The 26,619-nt window shown below is 43.7% G+C and overlaps 1 protein-coding gene across 2 annotated transcripts in view; it reads right to left on the bottom strand.

Annotated features, from left to right (window-relative positions):
* Positions 1–23,434, bottom strand: part of LOC110507771 (membrane-associated phosphatidylinositol transfer protein 3) — a 156,833-nt gene extending 133,399 nt beyond the window's left edge. For both annotated transcript variants that reach the window (XM_036965164.1, XM_036965165.1), the window contains exon 1: positions 23,120–23,434. In XM_036965164.1, coding sequence (XP_036821059.1) covers positions 23,120–23,144 — 25 coding nt within the window. In that variant the 5' untranslated portion in view covers positions 23,145–23,434. The remainder of the gene's footprint in view (positions 1–23,119) is intronic.
* Positions 23,435–26,619: the final 3,185 nt, after the last annotated feature.

Genomic DNA, 26,619 nt, shown 5'->3' with positions numbered 1-26,619 from the left:
CTCAGCCTGGGGTAGGCCAGCACCGTTCAGGAGAGAACCCTGGTATTTCTGTTTGCTTTTTGCACTGTCTATGCCCCCTACACACTCACGCATACTGACACGCCAACACACACACACAAACACCCACTTCATCACACACACACAATATGCACATACATTTATACTGACTCTACTGTACACACACCCACTCATATTCAATCATCATATAGGCTGCTGCTACACCGTTTATCATACATACTGATGCCTAGTCACCTTACCCCTCTACATATCTACCTCCATCACTCCAGTATCCCTGCACATTGTAAATATAGTACTGGAACTGACTGACCTTGTATATAGATTACTTAATTTATTGTGTTGTTCTTATTTCTTATTTCTATGTCTCGTGTGTTTTTGTTCTACCTTATGTTATTTTTACTATGACATTGTTATTGAATACTGCATTGTTGAGTTTAGAGCTGGCAAGAAAGGCATTTCACTGTACTTGTGCACGTGACTTTAAAACTTGAAACTAACCAGATCCTAACTAACACACTGATTCATGGGTTCACCCTGGTTAATATCATTGGACTAGATGTGATTACAGCCAAGTGTATGGAGACACACCATATGGCCCTGGTCAAAAGTAGTGCACAATATAGGGAATATGGTGCCATTTGGGACACAGGCGCAGTGTTCAATATACACTCTCATGATGAACATGTGAATACTAACTATGTCTTAATGACAAATTGATGATTGCAAACAGGGGCATTAACCAATCACCTGAAATCTCTACGCTATTCTGTAATGAGTGATTAACTTTACATCCAATTTCTCAATACCTTCAATAGCTCATTTGCACATTCAACATACACTACCATTCAAAGGTTTGGGGTCACTTAGAAATGTCCTTGTTTTTGAAAGAAAAGCACATTTGTTGTCCATTAACCTGTTAGAGCTCTAGGGGCGCTATTTCATTTTTGGATAAAAAACGTTCCCGTTTTAAGCGCGATATTTTGTCACGAAAAGATGCTCGACTATGCATATTCTTGACAGTTTTGGAAAGAAAACACTCTGAAGTTTCAGAATCTGCAAAGATTTTGTCTGTAAGTGCCCCAGAACTCATTCTACAGGCGAAACCAAGATGATGCATCACCCAGGAATTAGCAGAATTTCTGAAGCTCTGTTTTCCATTCTCTCCTTATATGGCTGTGATTGCGCAACGAATGAGCCTACACTTTCTGTCGTTCGCCCAAGGTCTTAGCAGCATTGTGACGTATTTGTAGGCATATCATTGGAAGATTGACCATAAGAGACTACATTTTCCAAGTGTCCGCCTGGTGTCCTGCGTCGAATTCGGTGCGCAATTGCCAGCTGCTTCCACTTTACCATTTGATTCAGGGGAGAAAGCATGTGTCCAAGAACGATGTATCAATGAAGAGATATGTGAAAAACACCTTGATGATTGATTCTAAACAACGTTTGCCATGTTTTCAGTCGATATTATGGAGTTAATTTGGAAAAAAGTTTGCGTTTTGAGGACTGAATTTATGGATTTTTTTTGGTAGCCAAATGTGATGTATAAAACGGAGCTATTTCTAATACACAAGGAATCTTTTTGGAAAAACTGAGCATCTGCTATCTAACTGAGAGTATCCTCATTGAAAACATCAGAAGTTCTTCAAAGGTAAATGATTTTATTTGAAGGCTTTTATGTTTTTGTTAATGTTGCGTGCTGGATGCTAACGCTAATGCTAACGCTAAATGCTAACGCGAAATGCTAACTCTAGCTAGCTACTTTTACACAAATTATTGTTTTCCTATGGTTGAGAAGCATATTTTGAAAATCTGAGATGACAGTGTTGTTTACAAAAGGCTAAGCTTGAGAGATGGCATATTTATTTCATTTCATTTGCGATTTTCATAAATAGTTAACGTTGTGTTATGCTAATGAGCTTGCTGATAGATTTACACAATCCTGGATACAGGGGTTTTTTCATAGCTAAACGTGATGCAGAAAACGGAGCGATTTGTCCTAAACAAATAATCTTTCAGGAAAAACTGAACATTTGCTATCTGAGAGTCTCCTCATTGAAAACATCTGAAGTTCTTCAAAGGTAAATGATTTTTTTGAATGCTTTTCTGTTTTTTTGTGTAAATGTTGCCAGCTGAATGCTAATGCTAAATGCTACGTTAGCCATCAATACTGTTACACAAATGCTTGTTTTGCAATGGTTGAGAAGCATATTTTGAAAATCTGAGATGACAGTGTTGTTAACAAAAGGCTAAGCTTGAGAGCTAGCATATTTATTTCATTTCATTTGCGATTTTCATGAATAGTTAACGTTGCGTTATGGTAATGAGCTTGAGTCTGTATTCACGAACCCGGATCCGGGATGGGGAGATCAGAAAGGTTAAAATAACATCAAATGTATCAAAAATAAAGTGTAGACATTGTTCATGTTGTAAATGACTATTGTAGCTGGAAACTATATATCTACATAGGCGTACAGAGGCCCATTATCAGCAACCATCCCTCCTGTGTTCCAATGGCACGTTGTGTTAGCTAATCCAAGTTTATCATTTTAAAAGGCTAGTTGATCATTAGAAAACCCTTTTGCAATTATGCTAGCACAGCTGAAATCTGTTGTCCTGATTAAAGAAGCAATCAAACTGGCCGCCTTTAGACTTGTTGAGTATCTGGAGCATGAGCATTTGTGGGTTCAATTACAGGCTCAAAATGGCCAGAAACAAAGACCTTTCTTCTGAAACTCGTCAGTCTATTCTTGTTCTGAGAAATGAAGGCTATTCCATGCGAGAAATTACCCAAAAACTGAAGATCTCGTACAATGCTGTGTACTACTCCCTTCACAGAACAGCGCAAACTGGCCCTAAACAGAATAGAAAGAGGAGTGGGAGGCCCCGGTACACAACTGAGCAAGAGGACAAGTACATTAGAGTGTCTAGATTGAGAAACAGACACCTCACAAGTCCTCAACTGGCATCTTCATTAAATAGTACCCGTAAAACACCAATCTCAACGTCAACAGTGAAGAGGCGATTCCGGGATGCTGGCCTTCTAGGTAGAGTTCCTCTGTCCAGCGTCTGTGTTCTTTTGCCCATCTTAATCTTTTCTTTTTATTGGCCAGTCTGAGATATGGCATTTTCTTTGCAACTCTGCTTAGAAGGCCAGCATCCCAGAGTCAAGGAGCAAGGAGGAATGGGAAAAAATTTCAGTCTCTCGATGTGCAAAACTGATAGAGACATACCCCAAGCGACATACAGCTGTAATCGCAGCAAAAGGTGGCGCTACAAAGTATTAACTTAAGGGGGCTGAATAATTTTGCACGCCCAATTTTTCAGTTTTTGATTTGTTAAAAAAGTTTGAAATATCCAATAAATGTTGTTCCACTTCATGATTGTGTCCCACTTGTTGTTGATTCTTCACAAAAAAATACAGTTTTATATCTTTATGTTTGAAGCCTGAAATGTGGCAAAAGGTCGCAAAGTTCAAGGGGGCCGAATACTTCTGCAAGGCACTGTATGTATGTGAGCACGATTGTAGCTTCAAGTTTCATTTAGCGATTTATTGTTTTCTTTGAGTTTCACTTCAAAATAAAGAGGATGGAACCATACCACGCTACATCTTGGTCCACTCATTCAGACGATCGTGACAGAAGATCCAACCACAAACGGACCAAGCAGCATGGCCAGGAGGAGCAGACATCCTGGACATGGGAGGATATCTTGGATGGTAAGGTATCCTGGACGTGGGAGCAGATCCTGGCTGGAAAGGATCGCCTTCATGGGAGCAGACGGAGTTTCACTTCAAAATAAAGAGGATGAAACCATACCACGTTGCATCTTGGTCCACTCATTCAGACGATCGTGACAGTGACTGACTGTTGTTCATTTTGTTTGGTATTGTCCTGTTCTGTCGCTCCTGTCTGTTCCCTTCTGGTCTTGTTTTCTTCTTTCCTCTTAAAGGTTGCTTCCAGTGCGCAAAGTTTGCTGAGGTCTTGGGGAGGACAAGGTTGGCTGGGGAAAGTGGAAGTGTGAACACGTACCCCCTAATGGATTGGGGACGCAGACTGGGTCATTTGGGACACAGACTGCGTCATTTGGGATGCAGGGCAGGGTCATTTGGGACACAGACTGCGTCATTTGGAATGCAGGGCAGGGTCATTTGGGACACAGACTGCGTCATTTGGGATGCAGGGCAGTGTCACTTGGGACGCAGACTGGGTCATTTGGGATGCAGACTGGGTCATTTGGGACACAGACTGCGTCATTTGGAATGCAGGGCAGGGTCATTTGGGACACAGATTGCGTCATTTGGGATGCAGGGCAGTGTCACTTGGGACGCAGACTGGGTCATTTGGGATGCAGGCTGGGTCATTTGGGATGCAGGGAAGGGTCATTTGGGACACAGACTGCGCCATTTGGGATGCAGGGCAGGGTCATTTGGGACACAGACTGCGTCATTTGGGATGCAGGGCAGTGTCACTTGGGACGCAGACTGGGTCATTTGGGATGCAGACTGGGTCATTTGGGATGCAGGGCAGGGTCATTTGGGACGCAGTCTGGGTCATTTGGGATGCAGGGCAGGGTCATTTGGGACACAGAATGCGCCATTTGGGATGCAGGGAAGGGTCATTTGGGATGCAGAATGGGTCATTTGGGATGCAGGGCAGGTCATTTGGGATGCAGTGCAAGGTCATTTGGGATGCAGACTGGGTCAATTGGGATGCAGGGCAGGGTCATTTGGGACGCATTCTGGGTCATTTGGGATGCATACTGGGTCATTTGGGATGCAGGGCAGGGTCATTTGGGATACATGCCTGGGTCATTTGGGATGCAGGGCAGGGTCATTTGGGATGCATACTGGGTCATTTGGGATGCAGGGCAGGGTCATTTGGGATGCAGAGGAAAGGGTCATTTGGGATGCAGACTGGGTCATTTGGGATGCTGACTGGGTCATTTGGGATGCAGGCTGGGTCATTTGGGATGCAGACTGGGCCATTTGGGATGCTGACTGGGTCATTTGGGATGCAGACTGGGTCATTTGGGATGCAGACTGGGTCATTTGGGATGCAGGGCAGGGTCATTTGGGATGCAGTGGGTCATTTGGGATGCAGGGCAGAGTCATTTGGGACACAGACTGCGTCATTGGGGATGCAGAGCAGGGTCATTTGGGATGCAGAGCTGGGTCATTTGGGATGCAGAATGGGTTATTTGGGATGCAGGGCAAGGTCATTTGGGATGCAGAGCAGGGTCATTTGGGATGCAGGGCAGGGTCATTTGGGATGCAGGGCAGTGTCACTTGGGATGCAGAGCAGGGTCATTTGGGATGCAGAGCAGTGTCACTTGGGATGCAGAGCAGGGTCATTTGGGATGCAGACTGGGTCATTTGGGATGCAAACTGGGTCATTTGGGATGCAGACAGGCCTATAGCAGCACCTAGATCTTCTGCACAGATTCTGTCAGACAGTAAATCTCAGTAAGACAAAAATAATGGTGTTCCAAAAAAGGTCCAGTTGCCAGGACCACGAATACAAATTCCACCGAGACACCGTTGCCCTAGAGCACACAAAAAACTATAGATACCTCGGCCTAAACATCAGCGCTACAGGTAATTTCCACAAAGCTGTGAACGAGTTGAGAGACAAGGCAAGAAGGAACTTCTATACCATCAAAAGGAACATAAAACTTGACATACCAATTAGGATCTGGCTAAAAATACTCAGATCAGTTATAGAACCCATTGCCCTTTATGGTTGTTAGGTCTGGGGTCCGCTCACCAAGCAAGAATTCACAAAATGGGACAAACACCAAATTGAGATTCTCCATGCAGAATTCTGCAAAAATTTCCTCAGTGAGGAACGTAAAACACCAAATAATGCAAGCAGAGCAGAATTAGGCCAACACCCGCTACTTATCAAAATCCATAAAGAGAGGTTAAATCCTACAACCACCTAAAAGGAAGCAATTTTCAAACCTTGGATAACAAAGCCATCACCTACAGAGAAATGAACCTGGAGAAGAGCCCCCTAAGGAAGCTGGTTAAGGACAGCAACACAATTAGACCCAACCAAATCATGAGAAAACAAAAAGATAATTAGAATTTACAATAAAACTGAGCCAACTAGAATGCTATTTGGCCCTAAACAAAGAGTCCACAGTGGCAGAGTACCTGACCACTGTGACTGACCCAAAATGAAGGAAATCTTTGACTCAGTGAGCATAGCCTTGCTGTTGAGAAAGGCCGCCGAAGGCAGACCTGGCTCTGAAGAGAAGACAGGCTATGAGGTGAAAACTGAGCTGCACTTCCTAACCTCCTGCCAAATGTATGACCATATTTGCCGACATATTTCCCTCAGATTACACAGACTCACAAATAATCTGAAAACAAATCAATCATTTGGGATGCAGACTGGGTCATTTGGGATGCAGGGCAGGGTCATTTGGGATGCAGACTGGGTCATTTGGGATGCAAGGCAAAGTCATTTGGGACACAGACTGCGTCATTTGGGATGCAGAGCAGGGTCATTTGGGATGCAGAGCTGGGTCATTTGGGATGCAGAGCTGGGTCATTTGGGATGCAGGGCAGGGTCATTTGGGATGCAGACTGGGTCATTTGGGATGCAGAGCAGGGTCATTTGGGATGCAGGGCAGTGTCACTTGGGACACAGACTGGGCAGTGTCACTTGGGACGCAGACTGGGTCATTTGGGATGCAGCCTGGGTCATTTGGGACACTGTTCAGTATTATTTGTTGTTTGTGTGATTGGTGTGGTGTTCAACAAGGATCCCGGTTTATGGACCAGAAATACAACATGGATGGATAACCTAAGATGTTTCACTTTTTTGCTCTGAGGACGCACATCAAGAATGACAGGGAGGAGAAATTGCTCAAGTAGTTTTTAAACAAAAGAAATAGCCAAAAGAGTGGCATTATTAAGTTTAAGTAGGCGATGAAGTAATCAAACAGCCATCTTAAATCACTATAAACATATTCCCTTATAGATAAGTAAGACTATTATGGGAGTGATAAAAACCCTTCCTCTAAAATCTCTCCCTCTCTCCCTACCTCTCCCTCTCTCCCACTCACTGAGCCGCCAGCCAGCCAGCAAGCCAGCCAGCCAGCCAGCCAGCCAGCCAGCCAGCCAGTCAGCCAGCCAGCTAGCTAGCCAGCTTCTGGCTCCCGGTTAGGTAAATAGGCAGCACTCGCCAACCCAGTGCACCCTCATGACAAACGGCCATTAAATTCTAATTAACACTACTTTGCATGCTTGAATAAATAACTGAGGTCAGGGGCTGAATGCATTATCACACGCCTGAGTTTGGCAGCACTGCCGAATAGAGGCCAAACCTAAGATTTCACTTATGGCACATAAGATTGTAACATTAGATGATACTCGTCAGTTATTGGAAAATGACAAATGTCTTCATGGCTTAAATATTCCATGAACAATAGGGCTATTTGAGGGCTTTACATGAGGTTGCAAAAGATACATAAATAATACATGGAAACAATAATTGTGAAAACTTATCAAAAAGGTAAGACTTAAACTGAAATGTGTTTGGCATCGGTAGAGATTTAGCCAGGCATATCTATAATTTATCTGGCAAAAATGAATGTAGTGACTAAATTAGCAAACATGAGGGGTTGTGAAACTAACTGAGCTCTCCCTCTGAGGAATGAGGAAGAGCGAGAGAGAGAAAGGCCTACAGCAGCACCTAGATCTTCTGCACAGATTCTGTCAGACAGTAAATCTCAGTAAGACAAAAATAATTGTGTTCCAAAAAAGGTCCAGTTGCCAGGACCACGAATACAAATTCCACCGAGACACCGTTGCCCTAGAGCACACAAAAAACTATAGATACCTCGGCCTAAACATCAGCGCTACAGGTAATTTCCACAAAGCTGTGAACGAGTTGAGAGACAAGGCAAGAAGGAACTTCTATACCATCAAAAGGAACATAAAACTTGACATACCAATTAGGATCTGGCTAAAAATACTCAGATCAGTTATAGAACCCATTGCCCTTTATGGTTGTTAGGTCTGGGGTCCGCTCACCAAGCAAGAATTCACAAAATGGGACAAACACCAAATTGAGATTCTCCATGCAGAATTCTGCAAAAATTTCCTCAGTGAGGAACGTAAAACACCAAATAATGCAAGCAGAGCAGAATTAGGCCAACACCCGCTACTTATCAAAATCCATAAAGAGAGGTTAAATCCTACAACCACCTAAAAGGAAGCAATTTTCAAACCTTGGATAACAAAGCCATCACCTACAGAGAAATGAACCTGGAGAAGAGCCCCCTAAGGAAGCTGGTTAAGGACAGCAACACAATTAGACCCAACCAAATCATGAGAAAACAAAAAGATAATTAGAATTTACAATAAAACTGAGCCAACTAGAATGCTATTTGGCCCTAAACAAAGAGTCCACAGTGGCAGAGTACCTGACCACTGTGACTGACCCAAAATGAAGGAAATCTTTGACTCAGTGAGCATAGCCTTGCTGTTGAGAAAGGCCGCCGAAGGCAGACCTGGCTCTGAAGAGAAGACAGGCTATGAGGTGAAAACTGAGCTGCACTTCCTAATCTCCTGCCAAATGTATGACCATATTTGCCGACATATTTCCCTCAGATTACACAGACCCACAAATAATCTGAAAACAAATCAAATGTTGATAAACTCCCTCTCTACTGGGTGAAATACCACAGTGTGCCATCACAGCAGCAATATTTGTGACCTGTTGCCACAAGAAAAGGGTAACCAGTGAAGAACAAACACCATTGTAAACACAACCCATATTTATATATTTTTATTTTCCCTTTTGCACATCATTACAACACTGTATATAGACATAATATGACTTTTGAAATGTCTTTATTCTTTTGGAACTTTTGTTAGTGTAATATTTACTGTTATTTTTTTATTGTTTCTATTTCACTTGCTTAGGCAATGTAAACATATGTCTCCCATGAAAATAAAGCCCTTAAATTGAAATTGAGAATTGAGAGAGAGAGAGTGAGTGTGTATCTGCTGTCTGTCACTGCCTCCTCTCATACAGGGCTATTTTTAGCTCTGTGCTGAATCCCAATCATTGTGCAAATTAGGAAGGACACAATCATTTGGGCAGAAACTGAAAAACCAGATTGGAGTTGGCCAATTTGAAACTAATTCAAGTTACATGTTACAGCAACTGCACATAAATAAATAATCTATACTAAATGAGGACATGATTCCAGCTCCAGGAATTAAGATAATTACAATACAAAGATTTTTATAACATCAATTGATCAGCTGCAAGAGGTGCGCCGGCCATAGCCGACAACACCCAAAGCTTGCCTAATGTTGATGGTCATAGGCACCGCAGTGCAGGGTCTTTTAATGGTCATTTACTTACTCATTTACTTTCAAATGTAGTCCAAACTTAAAATAAAGAATAACGAGTCTGCATTTTCTTCCTTGTTTCAGTCACCTATCAGCCAGTCAGGTGGCAGCTGGTAGCTGTTTCAGAAACTGAAAACAGAGGGATCTCACTAATATCATTCAGCCCATCACACAGCAAAGCTGCCAGAGAAGAATGACAAAAACTATCTACATACATTTATTAAACCGCAATCATTGGTCTCGAGTATTATTCTGCAGCAGTCAATGTGGATCTTATCAATAAGCAGAGTTCATTATGTTTAGTATGCTTGAAAATAAATGAAGGAACGGAACTCAGACCATTACAGGTACAATGCCAGCCGAAGTCATTAATGCAGAAAACAATGTGGTCTAGGGAATGTGTTTGTCTGGGTTATTGATTGCACTGCTTACTTTTTCAAATGACTTCTGAGGACAAAGCTGCTTGTCTGCTCAACCCTCATAATGTATCTGTGATAATCACCATCTCTCCTCTTTAACGTTCACTTTAATAGTGAAATGGTTTTTCTGAGTAGTGTTACAAACAGGAATCACAGATGACAAGGACTGTCTGTTGTCTCTGTGCTTATTTGTCTGCAGACTGAAAAAAGCCTTTGAGATCCAGACATAATAATCAAATGAAAATGTAAACAATTCAACAGTGACCAGATCAATTTACAATATCACTTTTGAAACACAATACATTTACACGCCTATCAAAGAAAATTCCACCCAAAATGCATGCAGAGCACACAAAGAGATTGGTACAAAGCTGTCCCTCGCCCTCCATTTGGCAAATCTGACCATAATTCTATCCTCCTGATTCCTGCTTACAAGCAAAAACTAAAGCAGGAAGCACCAGTGACTCGGTGAATAAAAAAGTGGTCAGATGAAGCAGATGCTACGCTGCAGGACTGTTTTGCTAGCACAGACTGGAATATGTTCCGGGATTCTTCCAATGGCATTGAGGAGTACACCACATCAGTCACTGGCTTCATCAATAAGTGCATCGGTGACGTCGTCCCCACAGCGACTGTACGTACATACCCCAACCAGAAGCCATGGATTACAGGCCACATCCACACTGAGCTAAAGGGTAGAGCTGCCGCTTTCAAGGAGCAGGACTATAACCCAGAAATGTATAAGAAATCCCGCTATGCCATCCGACGAACCATCAAACAGGCAAAGCATTGATACAGGACTTAGATCGAATCGTACTACACCGGCTCCGACACTCGTCGGATGTGGCAGGGCTTGAAAACTATTACAGACTACAAAGGGAAGCACAGCCGAGAGCTGCCCAGTGACACAAGCCTACCAGACGAGCTAAATTACTTATATGTTCGTTTCGAGGCAAGTAACACTGAAACATGCATGAGAGCATCAGCTGTTCTGGACGACTGTGTGATCACACTCTCCGCAGCCGATGTGTGTAAGACCTTTAAACAGGTCAACATTCACAAGGCCGCAGGGCCAGACGGATTACAAGAGAGTGTACTGCGAGCATGCGCTGACCAACTGGCAAGTGTCTTCACTGAAATTTTCAACCTCTCCCTGTCTGAGTCTGTAATACCAACATGTTTCAAGCAGACCACCATAGTGCCTGTGTCCAAGAACACTAAGGTAACCTGCCTAAATGACTACAGACCCGTAGCACTCACGTCTGTAGCCATGAAGTACTTTGAAAGGCTGGTCATGGTGTAACAGTACAAATTTAGACCGTCCCCTCGCCCATACCCGGGCGCGAACTAGGGACCTTCTGCACACATCAACAGTCACCCTCGAAGCATCGTTACCCATCGCTCCACAAAAGCCGCGGCCCTTGCAGAGCAAGGGGAACTACTACTTCAAGGTCTCAGAGCAAGTGACGTCACTGATTGAAACGCTATTTAGCGCCCACGCTAACTAAGCTAGCCGTTTCACATCCGTTACAATGGCTCATATCAACAACATCATCCCAAAAACCCTAGACCCACTCCAATTTGCATACCACCTCAACAGATCCACAGATGATGCAATCTCTATTGCACTCCACACTGCCTTTTCCCACCTGGACAAAAGGAACACCTATGTGAGAATGCTATTCATAGACTACAGCTCAGCGTTCAACACCATAATGCCCTCAAAGCCCATCACTAAGCTAAGGACCCTGGGACTGAACACCTCCCTCTGCAACTGGATCCTGGATTTGTGGTAAGGGTAGGTAACAACACATCCGCCACGCTAATCCTCAACACGGGGGGCCCTCAGGGGTGCGCGCTCAGTCCCCTCCTGTACTCCCTGTTCACTCATGACTGCACGACCAGGCACGACTCCAACACCAGTATTAAGTTTGATGATGACACAACAGTGGTAGGCACGATCACCAACAACGACAAGACAGCCTATAGGGAGGAGGTCAGAGACCTGACCGTGTGGTGGAAGCACAACAACCTCTCCCTCAACGTGATCAAGACAAAGGAGATGATTGTGGAGAAGAGGACCAAGTGGAAAAGGAGGACCAAGCACGCCCCCATTCTCATCGACGGAGCTGTAGTGGAGCAGGTTGAGAGCTTCAAGTTCCTTGGCGTCCACATCACCAACAAACTAACATGGCAAGCGGTACCGAAGCACCAAGTCTAGGTCCAAGAGGCTTCAAAACAGCTTCTACCCCGAAGCCATAAGACTCCTGAACATCTAATCAAATGGCTACTATTTACATTGCCCCCCCACCCCTTTTTTTACGCTGCTGCTACTCTCTGTTATTATCTATGCAGAGTCACTTTAATAACTCTACCTACATGCACATATTACCTCGACTAACCGGTGCCCTCCCACATTGACTCTGTACTGGTACCCCTTATTTATAGCCTCGCTATTGTTATTTTACTGCTGCTATTTTATTATTTCTTACTTTTATTTCTTACTTTTTTTTTAGGTATTTTTCTTAAACTGCATTGTTGGTTAAGGGCTTGTGAGTAAGCATTCACTGTGAGGTGTTGTATTGGGCACATGTGACAAATAACATCTGATTTGATTTGAAAAACTATATTTGGGTATTAGTTTCATTTGCCCATTGTTGATATTGTCTTAAAAATGTTGCAATCAAGTTTTGAAGATATATGACTTTCAAAATACAGAAATACAGCAAAATGCATCATAACGGCTGTATTTATGTATTTTCAAAGTTATATAGAGTTGAAGTCGGAAGTTTACATACACCTTGGCCAAATACATTTCAACTCAGTTTTTCACAATTCCTGACATTTAATCCTAGTAAAAATTCCCTGCTTTTTCAGTTCTGCCCATAAATGTTCTATAAGATTGAGCTCAGGGCTTTGTGATGGCCACTCCAATACCTTGACTTTGTTGTCCTTAAGCCATTTTGCCACAACTTTGGAATTTTGCTTGGGGTCGTTGTCCATTTGGAAGACCCATTTGCGACCAAGCTTTAACTTCCTGACTGATGTCTTGAGATGTTGCTTCAATATATCCACATAATTTTCCTGCCTCATGATGCCATCTAGGCTGGGATCCATTCTGTTGTCCTGGGTGGAAGGCAGAACACAGGATCCGCTTCGGGAAAGTCATATTCCTGGTCGTACTGATGGTGAGTTGACGTTGCTCTTACAGTGCCTTGCGAAAGTATTCGGCCCCCTTGAACTTTGCGACCTTTTGCCACATTTCAGGCTTCAAACATAAAGATATAAAACTGTATTTTTTTGTGAAGAATCAACAACAAGTGGGACACAATCATGAAGTGGAACGACATTTATTGGATATTTCAAACTTTTTTAACTAATCAAAAACTGAAAAATTGAGCGTGCAAAATTATTCAGCCCCCTTAAGTTAATACTTTGTAGCGCCAGCTTTTGCTGCGATTACAGCTGTAAGTCGCTTGGGGTATGTCTCTATCAGTTTTGCACATCGAGAGACTGACATTTTTTCCCATTCCTTCTTGCAAAACAGCTCGAGCTCAGTGAGGTTGGACGGAGAGCATTTGTGAACAGCAGTTTTCAGTTCTTTCCACAGATTCTCGATTGGATTCAGGTCTGGACTTTGACATGGCCATTCTAACACCTGGATATGTTTATTTTTGAACCATTCCATTGTAGATTTTGCTTTATGTTTTGGATCATTGTCTTGTTGGAAGACAAATCTCCGTCCCAGACTCCATCAGGTTTTCTTCCAGAATGGTCCTGTATTTGGCTCCATCCATCTTCCCATCAGTTTTAACCATCTTCCCTGTCCCTGCTGAAGAAAAGCAGGCCCAAACCATGATGCTGCCACCACCATGTTTGACAGTGGGGATGGTGTGTTCAGGGTGATGAGCTGTGTTGCTTTTACGCCAAACATAACGTTTTCCATTGTTGCCAGATTTGTGCAATATACGACTGATTGTTGTCCTATGGACAGAGTCTCCCACCTCAGCTGTAGATCTCTGCAGTTCATCCAGAGTGATCATGGGCCTCTTGGCTGCATCTTTGATCAATCTTCTCCTTGTATGAGCTGAAAGTTTAGAGGGACGGCCAGGTCTTGGTAGATTTGCAGTGGTCTGATACTCCTTCCATTTCAATATTATCGCTTGCACAGTGCTCCTTGGGATGTTTAAAGCTTGGGAAATCTTTTTGTATCCAAATCCGGCTTTAAACTTCTTCACAACAGTATCTCGGACCTGCCTGGTGTGTTCCTTGTTCTTCATGATGCTCTCTGCGCTTTTAACGAACCTCTGAGACTATCACAGTGCAGGTGCATTTATACGGAGACTTGATTACACACAGGTGGATTGTATTTATCATCATTAGTCATTTAGGTCAACATTGGATCATTCAGAGATCCTCACTGAACTTCTGGAGAGAGTTTGCTGCACTGAAAGTAAAGGGGCTGAATAATTTTGCACGCCCAATTTTTCAGTTTTTGATTTGTTAAAAAAGTTTGAAATATCCAATAAATGTCGTTCCACTTCATGATTGTGTCCCACTTGTTGTTGATTCTTCACAAAAAAATACAGTTTTATATCTTTATGTTTGAAGCCTGAAATGTGGCAAAAGGTCGCAAAGTTCAAGGGGGGCGAATACTTTCGCAAGGCACTGTATATTCAGTAGTTCTTCCCGACTGTATTTAATGAAACCTAAGATTACCTGGGGTACCAATGTAAGAAATAACACGTAAAAAAACAAAAAACTGCCTAGTTTCCTAGGAACGCGAAGCGAGGCTGCCATCTCTGTTGGCGCAGGATGCATGTTGGATGTCGGAGCAGGATGCATGTTGGATGTCGGCGCAGGATGCACGTTGGATGTCGGCGCAGGATGCATGTTGGATGTCGACGCAGGATGCATGTTGGATGTCGGCGCAGGATGCATGTTGGATGTCGGCGCAGGATGCATGTTGGATGTCGGAGCAGGATGCATGTTGGATGTCGGCGCAGGATGCATGTTGGATGTCGGCGCAGGATGCATGTTGGATGTCGGCGCAGGATGCATGTTGGATGTCGGCGCAGGATGCATGTTGGATGTCGGCGCAGGATGCATGTTGGATGTCGGCGCAGGATGCATGTTGGATGTCGGCGCAGGATGCATGTTGGATGTCGACGCAGGATGCATGTTGGATGTCGGCGCAGGATGCATGTTGGATGTCGGAGCAGGATGCATGTTGGATGTCGGCGCAGGATGCATGTTGGATGTCGGCGCAGGATGCATGTTGGATGTCGGCGCAGGATGCATGTTGGATGTCGGCGCAGGATGCATGTTGGATGTCGGCGCAGGATGCATGTTGGATGTCGGCGCAGGATGCATGTTGGATGTCGGCGCAGGATGCATGTTGGATGTCGGCGCAGGATGCATGTTGGATGTCGGCGCAGGATGCATGTTGGATGTCGGCGCAGGATGCATGTTGGATGTCGGCGCAGGATGCATGTTGGATGTCGGCGCAGGATGCATGTTGGATGTCGGCGCAGGATGCATGTTGGATGTCAGCGCAGGATGCATGTTGGATGTCGGCGCAGGATGCATGTTGGATGTCAGCGCAGGATGCATGTTGGATGTCGGCGCAGGATGCATGTTGGATGTCAGCGCAGGATGCATGTTGGATGTCGGCGCAGGATGCATGTTGGATGTCAGCGCAGGATGCATGTTGGATGTCGGCGCAGGATGCATGTTGGATGTCAGCGCAGGATGCATGTTGGATGTCGGCGCAGGATGCATGTTGGATGTCAGCGCAGGATGCATGTTGGATGTCGGCGCAGGATGCATGTTGGATGTCAGCGCAGGATGCATGTTGGATGTCGGCGCAGGATGCATGTTGGATGTCAGCGCAGGATGCATGTTGGATGTCGGCGCAGGATGCATGTTGGATGTCAGCGCAGGATGCATGTTGGATGTCGGCGCAGGATGCATGTTGGATGTCAGCGCAGGATGCATGTTGGATGTCGGCGCAGGATGCATGTTGGATGTCGGCGCAGGATGCATGTTGGATGTCGGCGCAGGATGCATGTTGGATGTCGGCGCAGGATGCATGTTGGATGTCGGCGCAGGATGCATGTTGGATGTCGGCGCAGGATGCATGTTGGATGTCGGTGCAGGATGCATGTTGGATGTCAGCGCAGGATGCATGTTGGATGTCAGCGCAGGATGCATGTTGGATGTCGGCGCAGGATGCATGTTGGATGTCAGCGCAGGATGCATGTTGGATGTCAGCGCAGGATGCATGTTGGATGTCAGCGCAGGATGCATGTTGGATGTCGGAGCAGGATGCATGTTGGATGTCGGCGCAGGATGCATGTTGGATGTCAGCGCAGGATGCATGTTGGATGTCGGCGCAGGATGCATGTTGGATGTCGGAGCAGGATGCATGTTGGATGTCGGCGCAGGATGCATGTTGGATGTCGGCGCAGGATGCATGTTGGATGTCAGCGCAGGATGCATGTTGGATGTCGGCGCAGGATGCATGTTGGATGTCGGCGCAGGATGCATGTTGGATGTCGGCGCAGGATGCATGTTGGATGTCGGCGCAGGATGCATGTTGGATGTCGGCGCAGGATGCATGTTGGATGTCGGCGCAGGATGCATGTTGGATGTCGACGCAGGATGCATGTTGGATGTCGGCGCAGGATGCATGTTGGATGTCGGCGCAGGATGCATGTTGGATGTCGACGCAGGATGCATGTTGGATGTCGGCGCAGGATGCATGTTGGATGTCGGCGCAGGATGCATGTTGGATGTCGGCGCAGGATGCATGTTGGATGTCAGCGCAGGATGCATGTTGGATGTCGGCGCAGGATGCATGTTGGATGTCGGCGCAGGATGCATGTTGGATGTCGGCGCAGGATGCATGTTGGATGTCGGCGCAGGATGCATGTTGGATGTCGGAGCAGGATGCATGTTGGATGCATTTGTTTGTTTTGGTTGTGTTTCAGATTATTCTGTGCCCAAACAAAATTAATGGTAAATTATATATTGTGACATTTTGGAGTCACTTTTATTGTAAATAAGAATAGAATATGTTTCTAAACACTACTACATTCATTTGGCTGCTACTATAATTAGAGATAGTCCTGAATGAATCATGGATAATGATGAGTGAGAAAGTTACAGACGGACAAATATCATACCCCCCCCCAAAATGCTTGGGGGTTTGATATTTATGCATCTTCATTTCAAATCCAAAATGCTGGAGTACAGAGCCAAAAAACAACTAAAAGAACACTGTACATGCCTGGAGTCTACTTCTGTCTCCAACCTAAGGTTTTGATCAAGTGGAAATTGAAGAGTGAAAGACCACATGTAACCCCTAAACCCCTGATGTTCTTCACATCAATGAGGAGATCATGTTTTTAGGAGAAGCTGAAACAGAAATACTGATTAATCATGTTCCAAGTGCATATCATATGGCATGTTTGGCAGAGCCTCTGCTAAAATCAAAACGGATGTTCCCATCTCCTCTTATCAAAAATGCAATTTCCTTACTGATCCCCAGCTGCTTTTTGGTAATGAAAGACTTTCTATAGAGAAAAGAGGAAAAGGGTATGTGGCAGAATCCTTAGAGACAAACTAAAAAAAGCTACAGATCCACTCAGAACAGATCTCAAGTAATGATGAAGCAGATAAGAAGAACGTGTGTGAATATAAGAAAGATTACAATAAAGTCTATATCTAGGCCAAGTTGTTTTACTGTAAATAAAGTAAAAGGAGAAAAAATGTCCCATCTACAAACTGCAATGACACAGAGATTACACACTACAGTCAAAGGTGCAACAGTATTGAAAGAAAATAGATCATGGAGATATGAAGGTAGGAACAGTAACCCTTACATATTGCAGTTTGCCATCAATCTTATACCAGTGTGTTCAAGCATTGCAGGGTTCAAATGATCTTCATGAGCAGAACAGCGAGCATGGCTGGAATGATGGCTGTGGCCATAGATTTGCCATTAGCTCAGCGAGGGATAATCACTCACATCATATTGTGACTATTATGACAAACTGAAGAAAGGACTACAGTTACAGCTACTTACAATTGAATTAGTCTGTTAGTTTCAAGGAAATCTATTGTCGATTATAAACTGGGTAGCAATGCTTTCCTCTCAATCATATTACAGCACATCATGAATAATCTGCACTGCACAACTGGTGACAGAGTGAAAAGCTTCCTGCTACAATGTACAGAGGACTCTATTAACCTTCTAAGAACAAGTTTCCCACTGGGCACAAACGTCATTTCAACGTCTAGTTTTGATTTAATTTTGGTTGTGTTGTCAACTAATGTCAATTCAACGCAAAATCAACAGAACATTTCACCATGCCTTTGGATTTAGGTTAAAAGTTGTGTGAAAAAAAACAAAATTACATTATGTTGATGGCTTATTGCAAATTCAATCAGTTTTCCACGTTGATGCAACAACATCACATAGATTTTTTGTTGTTAAAATGACGTGGAAACAATGACGAATCAATAAGTGTTTGCCCAGTCGGTTATGAGCTCTTGAAATAATCTATCTGTCTCTCTCTCTCTATGTCTGTCTCTCTATCTGTCTCTCTCTCTCTATGTCTGTCTCTCTATCTGTCTCTCTCTCTCTGTCTGTCTCTCTACCTGTCTCTCTCTTTCTGTCTGTCTCTCTACCCGTCTCTCCCTCTATGTCTGTCTCTTTACCTGTCTCTCTCTCTCTGTCTGTCTCTCTATCTGTCTCTCTCCCTCTATGTCTGTCTCTCTATCTGTCTCTCTCCCTCTATGTCTGTCTCTCTATCTGTCTCTCTCTCTCTATGTCTGTCTCTCTATCTGTCTCTCTCTCTCTGTCTGTCTCTCTACCTGTCTCTCTCTTTCTGTCTGTCTCTCTACCCGTCTCTCCCTCTATGTCTGTCTCTTTACCTGTCTCTCTCTCTGTCTGTCTCTCTATCTGTCTCTCTCCCTCTATGTCTGTCTCTCTATCTGTCTCTCTCTCTCTATGTCTGTCTCTCTATATATCTCTCTCTCTCTCTCTCTCTGTCTGTCTCTCTATCTATCTCTCTCTCTATCTCTCTCTCTATCTCTATGTCTGTCTCTCTATCTGTCTCTCTCTCTCTATGTATGTCTCTCTATCTGTCTCTCTCTCTATGTATGTCTCTCTATCTCTCTCTCTCTCTCTGTCTGTCTCTCTACCTGTCTATCCCTCTATGTCTGTCTCTTTACCTGTCTCTCTCTCTCTGTCTGTCTCTCTATCTGTCTCTCTCCCTCTATGTCTGTCTCTCTATCTGTCTCTCTCTCTCTCTATGTCTGTCTCTCTATATCTCTCTCTCTCTCTATGTCTCTCTATCTGTCTCTCTCCCTCTATGTCTGTCTCTCTCTCTCTATGTCTGTCTCTCTATCTGTCTTTCTTTCTATGTATGTCTCTCTATCTGTCTCTCTCCCTCTATGTCTGTCTCTCTATCTGTCTCTCTCCCTCTGTCTCTCTCTCTCTCTCTCTGTCTGTCTCTCTATCTGTCTCTCTCCCTCTCTGTCTGTCTCTCTATCTGTCTCTCTCCCTCTCTGTATGTCTCTCTATCTGTCTCTCTCTCTCTGTCTGTCTCTCTATCTGTCTCTCTCTCTATGTCTGTCTCTCTATCTGTCTCATCTCTCTTTACTCATTGAATCAACTGCTAATTGAGGTGAATCAGTAAATTAGCAGATGCAATTGCGACATGGCTGGTATGTGATCTGGATAGGATTCTACTATACAGAGCTGAGCTCCCTCTCCTAACACCTGGGCTGGTTCAAAACATACTGCCACCGTGTGTCCCAAATGGCACCCTATTATTTTGGTCAGAGCCCTGGTCAAAGGTAGTGCACTATAAAGGGAAAAGAGAGTCATTTGGGGGACACACACTGTGTTTCAGTCAGCAGCCAGTGGCATAAGCGCATGTTACTCTAGCAAAATGTTTTATTCAAGTGAATGGGTAGTCTCCCTACATGTTTTGTTGTTGTTGGTATTTATAGGATCACATCTCATAGCTGTTGTGTACTTATTGTACCCGCCAGGTAGGACATTAGCCTCCCTTCTGTAAGGCAGGTGGTGAGGGAGATTCTTAAAATTGTATTGTTTTCATTATAAAACTAATTTCAGTTCAACCTAAATTACATTATTGGAAAGCCTGGTAAAAGTAACCTCATCCTCAGACTCAACTGCGAGAGAAAGCCGACTGGGTGAACGAGACTAAGTAGTAAGACCATAACTTGGCCTTATTGTATGCAATGTAATTCTGTCTCTGGTGTTCAGTTCCTGAGATTACGGTCCAATCATCAGCCAACCAACAGTGACTGTATAAGACAAATGAGACTAACCTCAATAACTTATGTGACCTTGACATCATGGTTTTAATTACCTCCATAACAAATCATTGCACCCCTATAACAAAATCATCATTGTTGGGCACTGCGAAAAGAGACATTGGGGACCACCAAGAGTCATGCATAATTTGAATACTGCTTGACTTACTGAAACTGGATAATAAAGGCCTGCAATGGGTATTTTATTATCATTCAGCTCACGAATATGACCAATTTACGTCACGTCTCCAGAGTCGAGTCAAGGTTAAATATATAATGGAACAGTCATGAAATATTAAATCCTTTCAAAAAGCATAGCGAACGCCGTCAGAGAAAGTGTTATGATGAATACAAAACTAGGATGGGTCTGACTGGGTCAAAACTAGGATGGGTCTGACTGGGTCAAAACTAGGATGGGTCTGACTGGGTCAAAACTAGGATGGGTCTGACTGGGTCAAAACTAGGATGGGTCTGACTGGGTCAAAACTAGGATGGGTCTGACTGGGTCACTCTAAAGAAAACTCACCAGTTGCTCATCAATCTTTTATCACTCTACTTTCAGGAAATTTGGACAAAATCAGGCAGGGGCTACATCCCAAATGGCACCCTATTGGCACCCTATATTCCTTACATAGTGTCCTACTTTTGTCCTTACGTAGTGCACTATTTAGGGAATTGGGTGTCTTTTGTGACACACAACCCATGCTGTCCAAAGCCCATTGCTTCATGTGTTGTTGTTGAGGAAGTCAGTATAGCACTGGACAGCACACAATCTGTCATGCGTTCGTTATCTAATTCAATTCATTAGACCAAAGATGGGCCCAAGTATTTCACACATAGTCATGTTTTCAAGATACTTTGTGTTTTTACCTATACCTCAAACACATTCATTCAACAGAAACATTTACTTAGGATTCCACCATCTCAATCACCTTCCACTGCCCCGTGTCACCTTCTTTCTCACCTTCTTTCTCATATCTTTAAGAAATGGCTTTCTTCTTGCCACTCTTCCATAAAGGCCAGATTTGTGCAATATACGACTGATTGTTGTCCTATGGACAGAGTCTCCCACCTCAGCTGTAGATCTCTGCAGTTCATCCAGAGTGATCATGGGCCTCTTGGCTGCATCTCTGATCAGTCTTCTCCTTGTATGAGCTGAAAGTTTAGAGGGACGGCCAGGTCTTGGTAGATTTGCAGTGGTCTGATACTCCTTCCATTTCAATATTATCGCTTGCACAGTGCTCCTTGGGATGTTTAAAGCTTGGGAAATCTTTTTGTATCCAAATCCGGCTTTAAACTTCTTCACAACAGTATCTCGGACCTGCCTGGTGTGTTCCTTGTTCTTCATGATGCTCTCTGCGCTTTTAACGGACCTCTGAGACTATCACAGTGCAGGTGCATTTATACGGAGACTTGATTACACACAGGTGGATTGTATTTATCATCATTAGTCATTTAGGTCAACATTGGATCATTCAGAGATCCTCACTGAACTTCTGGAGAGAGTTTGCTGCACTGAAAGTAAAGGGGCTGAATAATTTTGCACGCCCAATTTTTCAGTTTTTGATTTGTTAAAAAAGTTTGAAATATCAAATAAATGTCATTCCACTTCATGATTGTGTCCCACTTGTTGTTGATTCTACACAAAAAATACAGTTTTATATCTTTATGTTTGAAGCCTGAAATGTGTCAAAAGGTCGCAAAGTTCAAGGGGGCCGAATACTTTCGCAAGGCACTGTACACTGAACTTTTCATATTTCATTAAATGCACTGAATCATGAAGAATAGACTATCAATTTCCATAATCAACAAAACACATCTTCTCCCTGGGGAATGCTATATAGTGGCCTTGATACACTGTATTCATTTCAATTGTATCAATGTGTGCATTGGTGTTTTAGTAAGCAGGGGTGGACTGGCCATCTGGCAGGGTCGATGCCAGGGTTGATTTCTGGTCCCAGTCCACCCCTGTCAGTAACGTATTGAACCCCAAGGTGATCAACTGGATATCAACCAGGTATAATGAAAATGCAGTTAAAACAGTTATAACACCTTCATTACAACATTAATTTAACTGTATCACCTGCATGTTAGCGTTTTTCATAATTAATCTTGTTCTGGAGGCAGCTCTGCAGTGGTCACTAGCTGGCACAACCATAAAGTCATAGAATCTAATTTTAAACATAACCCTAACCACAATGCCAACCCTAACGCCTAACCTTAAAATAAGCCCATACATTTTTACAATATAGCCAATTTTGCAGCTAGCCTATCTTAGAGGAACTCGCTCAGTTCTGCCTCCAGGACAAGACTCATGACAATAAACGTCGACCTGCGTATCAACTCGTGCGTCCTGTTTTACTTCTGGAAAGTCCAGTTTTACTTTTATAATACACGAATTCATACTGTTAAATATTTGTGTGGACAACAATAGTCCAACTAATAGGCTACTAATAATAGCCTATCCACTAACAATGTAATTTTCCTTGAATGCATGCTTGTCAACAAAGATTGATCAGCGTTTGAGTCTCTCAGGAACTGAAAAGGGTTTACCCAAATCATTTAATATGCTCAATATATGTGATTAACGAGGTCCAAATCTAAGTTTGGCGCGCGCTTTTTCCCGTCGTTAATGGTCAGGATGACCATATCACACCTTACATGTGTCAAAATATTTTACAATGAACGTACTCAGGCAACATCGACAAAAACACGTCACACCGTTTGACAAACATCTCAGAGGACACGGGTTGTTTTATATTCTGATAGACTACTGAACGGTAACATCACGCATTCCAACAGATTGTCAAGAAGAGCCAGCGGGCTATTGCGCGCATGCATCGTTTTACATGATTTAGGTTGAGACGTTGACTTATGCGACCTGATAACCTCATAAGATTTGACACCGGAGGAGACATGGTAGGCTATATAAAAAATATTGAACCGAGCACCTTACCTTTCCCTCTCGTTTCCTTCGCCATCCCAACCTCTACGTCTCTACCAAGGTAGGTGCGGAGTCACCGGGGTGTAATTTTGTCAGATAGTTTTAACCGAGTGGGCGCTCCCTCCCTCGTCTCCGCACCTTGACGCCAGCCAGGCAGAAGATAGGTAGCCCTGAGGCAGTGAGGATGCGCTTTTTCTCTCGGCTTGAATTCTGCAGCTGAGATCCTCTGGCTCATCGGTGACAAGACCCACATCTAGTGGATCTGCCTCTTGTACTGAACACACTTTCAGTTTTTGTATCTGTGCAGACTTTGCTACTGCCCTCCCCTCCACTACCGTCACATCAGTAGAACTGTTTCAAGGACCAGTGTTAGACTGCCTCCAGTGGCTCGCTGGTGTGCCACCCAAGGGCGTCCTTTGTATGAATTGGCTCTGCCTCCTGCAGTTGGGATTCCAATAAAATAAATTAGTCGACAGTGACACATTGATGCAAACTGATTTGAATGGGATGCACTTCTAACCATGGACGTGAGGTCTAGTTGACGTGAGGTCTAGAAATAAATATAGCCCAATTGGAAAACAACACATCTACAAAATCGCACTCCTGCCTATTCAATTAGGTAGTTACAACTGTTATGATTGTAGAGTAAAATAATAAAGATAAGATAACCTATAAGTCTATAAACAACAGACTGAGGTGAATGTTTCAGTATATTGAACCATAAGTATGCTGCACGCAGCAGACATGACAAATAGCTTGACAAAGACTCTTTATTGACCTTAAAGACATGATGATGATAATGACTGTCTCCGAGCCACAGATGGGGGCCTAAAGGGCAAGGACCGAATCTCACCTTGTCATGACTCTAGCTTTATTTCCTGCAGCCTTGGCTCCTCCACAATGTTAGGTCAGAGACCCAGCTATAAAACATACTGGAACCAGAGTTCAACAGCATAGCATCACAGCACATTCCTCATGGTCCACAGACGGCTCACATCACATCTTAGGCTTTGTGCGAAGTGGACTGTTGCATTTAAGAGAAACTGTTATTAGCCACATGGATCAGATGCATGCATTAATGGCCTGCATGATGAGGGATGTAGGTTGAGTCCCAAATGGCACCCTATTCCCTCAAAGTGCACCATAGTGTGCACCATAGTGCAATTTTGCCCTAGTCTGGTCAAAAGTAGTGCACTATAAGGGCAAAGGGTGCCATTTTGGATTCTGTCAAACTGTTATTAGACACATGGATAATCAGATAAGTTAATGGATGCATTGCCGTTAGGGATGTAGCCTATTGTATGTGAACTGTAGAAACACAGCACAGTAAGGCTGGCTGGCTTGCTTCCGACATTCAGTGCCTAATCTATTATGTTTTATAGATTTCCCTGCTCTGACATTGTCAACAATCTTGGGCTAACTCTCACAACAGGCGGTCACGTCTATCAAACAATACGCTATATTAATTTAGATCACTGTCTTATCTATCAAACCAAATCTATTCATTTAGAGTAGACCACTTTGAATATGCTGAAACCTGCTGTCTATATGTGAAGAGCCCATTCAGATAAACATAGTATCATATTCACCCCTACATGTATAGAAATCGTATTACCAAAGGACACCCATGTTCCCAACCCTTTCAACAGAAAACAAGATATTGTACTATAACACAAAAACTCAAAGTAGATTCCCAACCTGAAAATCTCATTGTAGATTCCCAACCTGAATACAACCTAAAAAAATCATTGTAGATTCCCAACTGAATACAACCTGAAAAACTCATTGTAGATTCCCAACCTGAACCATCTACCAAGCGCAGTGGGAAACATGGGAGAGCAGTGATTGTCTGTTGTTGTGCACAGCAGTGCAGATATATAGTTATACCCTCGTTCTATCCTCTAGCTAGCACATGACCACAGAACAGGTCATAGCCTGGGATCAGAGCAGCACCAGCATCACTCTATCTGCAGCTCTGCACCCTGGTGCCATTTAATGACTATCGATGGACCCAAATGCCTGAAGCTGAGCCATCTCCCTCCAATCTGAGTACTGGCCTGGCCACAGACACGCTGTATTACCCAATCCTATGAGGGCCCAGGATATTTCAACCAGTCAGGATGACCAATGACAAAATACTTCTGGCTCAAGACACTGTATTGTGATTCTAGCAGGAGAGTAAAAGAAATCAGCCAGCAGGGCCAGAAAGACAGCGAGAGATAGCATTGATTACACCCAATGGCCTCACTCACAAGAAAAAAAAGGTAATTCAATTTAGGCAGAATAACTTTTTTCTTTAGAAGCAATCTCATCCTATGCCAAGGCAGTGTGCCAAGTCTACACCAGGCTCTACTTTGAGCTGCCCCACCCCTCAATCATAAAAAAAACTCAGCACTTGTGGCTGAGTGGAAGCAAGTCCCTGCAGCAATGTCCCAACATCTCGTGGAAAGAATTCTCAGAAGAATGTAGGCTGTTATAGCAGCAAAGGGGGGGACCAACTCCATATTAATGGCCATGATTTTGGAATGAGATGTTCGGCGAGCAGGTGTCCACATACATTTGGTCATGTAGTGTACACTGAGTGTACAAAAAATTAGGAACACCTTTCCATGACATAGACTGACCAGGTGAATGAAAGCTATGATCCCTTATTGCTGAACCTGTTAAAGCCACTTCATTCAGTGGAGATGAAGGGCAGGAGACAGGTTTTAAGAAGGTTTGCTAAGCCTCTAGACAACTGAGAAATGGATTGTGTATGTGTGCCATTCAGAGGGTTAATGGGCAAGACAAAATATTGAACAGGGTATGGTAGTAGGTGCCAGGCACACCAGTTTAGGTATGTCAAGAACTGCAATGCTGCTGGGTTTTTCCCGCTCAACAGTTCAAGAGTGGTCCACCACCCAAAGGACATCCAGCCAACTTGGCACAATTGTGGGACGCAATGGAGTCAACATGGGCCAGCATCCCTGTGGAACACTTTCACCACCTTGTACAGTATATGCTCCAACAAATTGAGGCTGTTCTGAGGGCAAAAGGGGTGCAATTCAATATTAGAAAGCTGTTCCTAATGTTATGTATACTCAGTGTATATCCACGTATCCAGATACCTGAGAAAGCACCTGGTCTCAGCACTTCCATGTATGTACCAGTCTGTCATAAGAGACATGGGGCTGCTCCAGAGTGAGGGCCAGTGGGTTCTAGCAGAAAAGCAGCCAAGAGATGACCCCATGACCCCAGAGACATGGGGCTGTTCCAGAGTGAGGGCCAGTGGGTTCTAGCAGAAAAGCAGCCAAAAGAGGATCCCATGTGTAATCATCTACTAACAACAATGAACTTTGCACCTCAAGTCTGAAATAAGACTCTGGACTTTTTGCCTTTTAGCTATCCACACAAAGACTTAGCTTTCAATACATCTTAATTCTACTAACCATGAGTCAGCAAGGATAATGACACAGCAAGGATAAGTGTTTCACATTTGATAGCTGCCAATGCTATGAGATTACCCACTGCGT

Source organism: Oncorhynchus mykiss, chromosome 27 (genome assembly GCF_013265735.2).
Source record: "Oncorhynchus mykiss isolate Arlee chromosome 27, USDA_OmykA_1.1, whole genome shotgun sequence".
NCBI classification, from domain to species: domain Eukaryota; kingdom Metazoa; phylum Chordata; class Actinopteri; order Salmoniformes; family Salmonidae; genus Oncorhynchus; species Oncorhynchus mykiss.
This window is presented reverse-complemented; position numbering and strand designations above follow the sequence as displayed.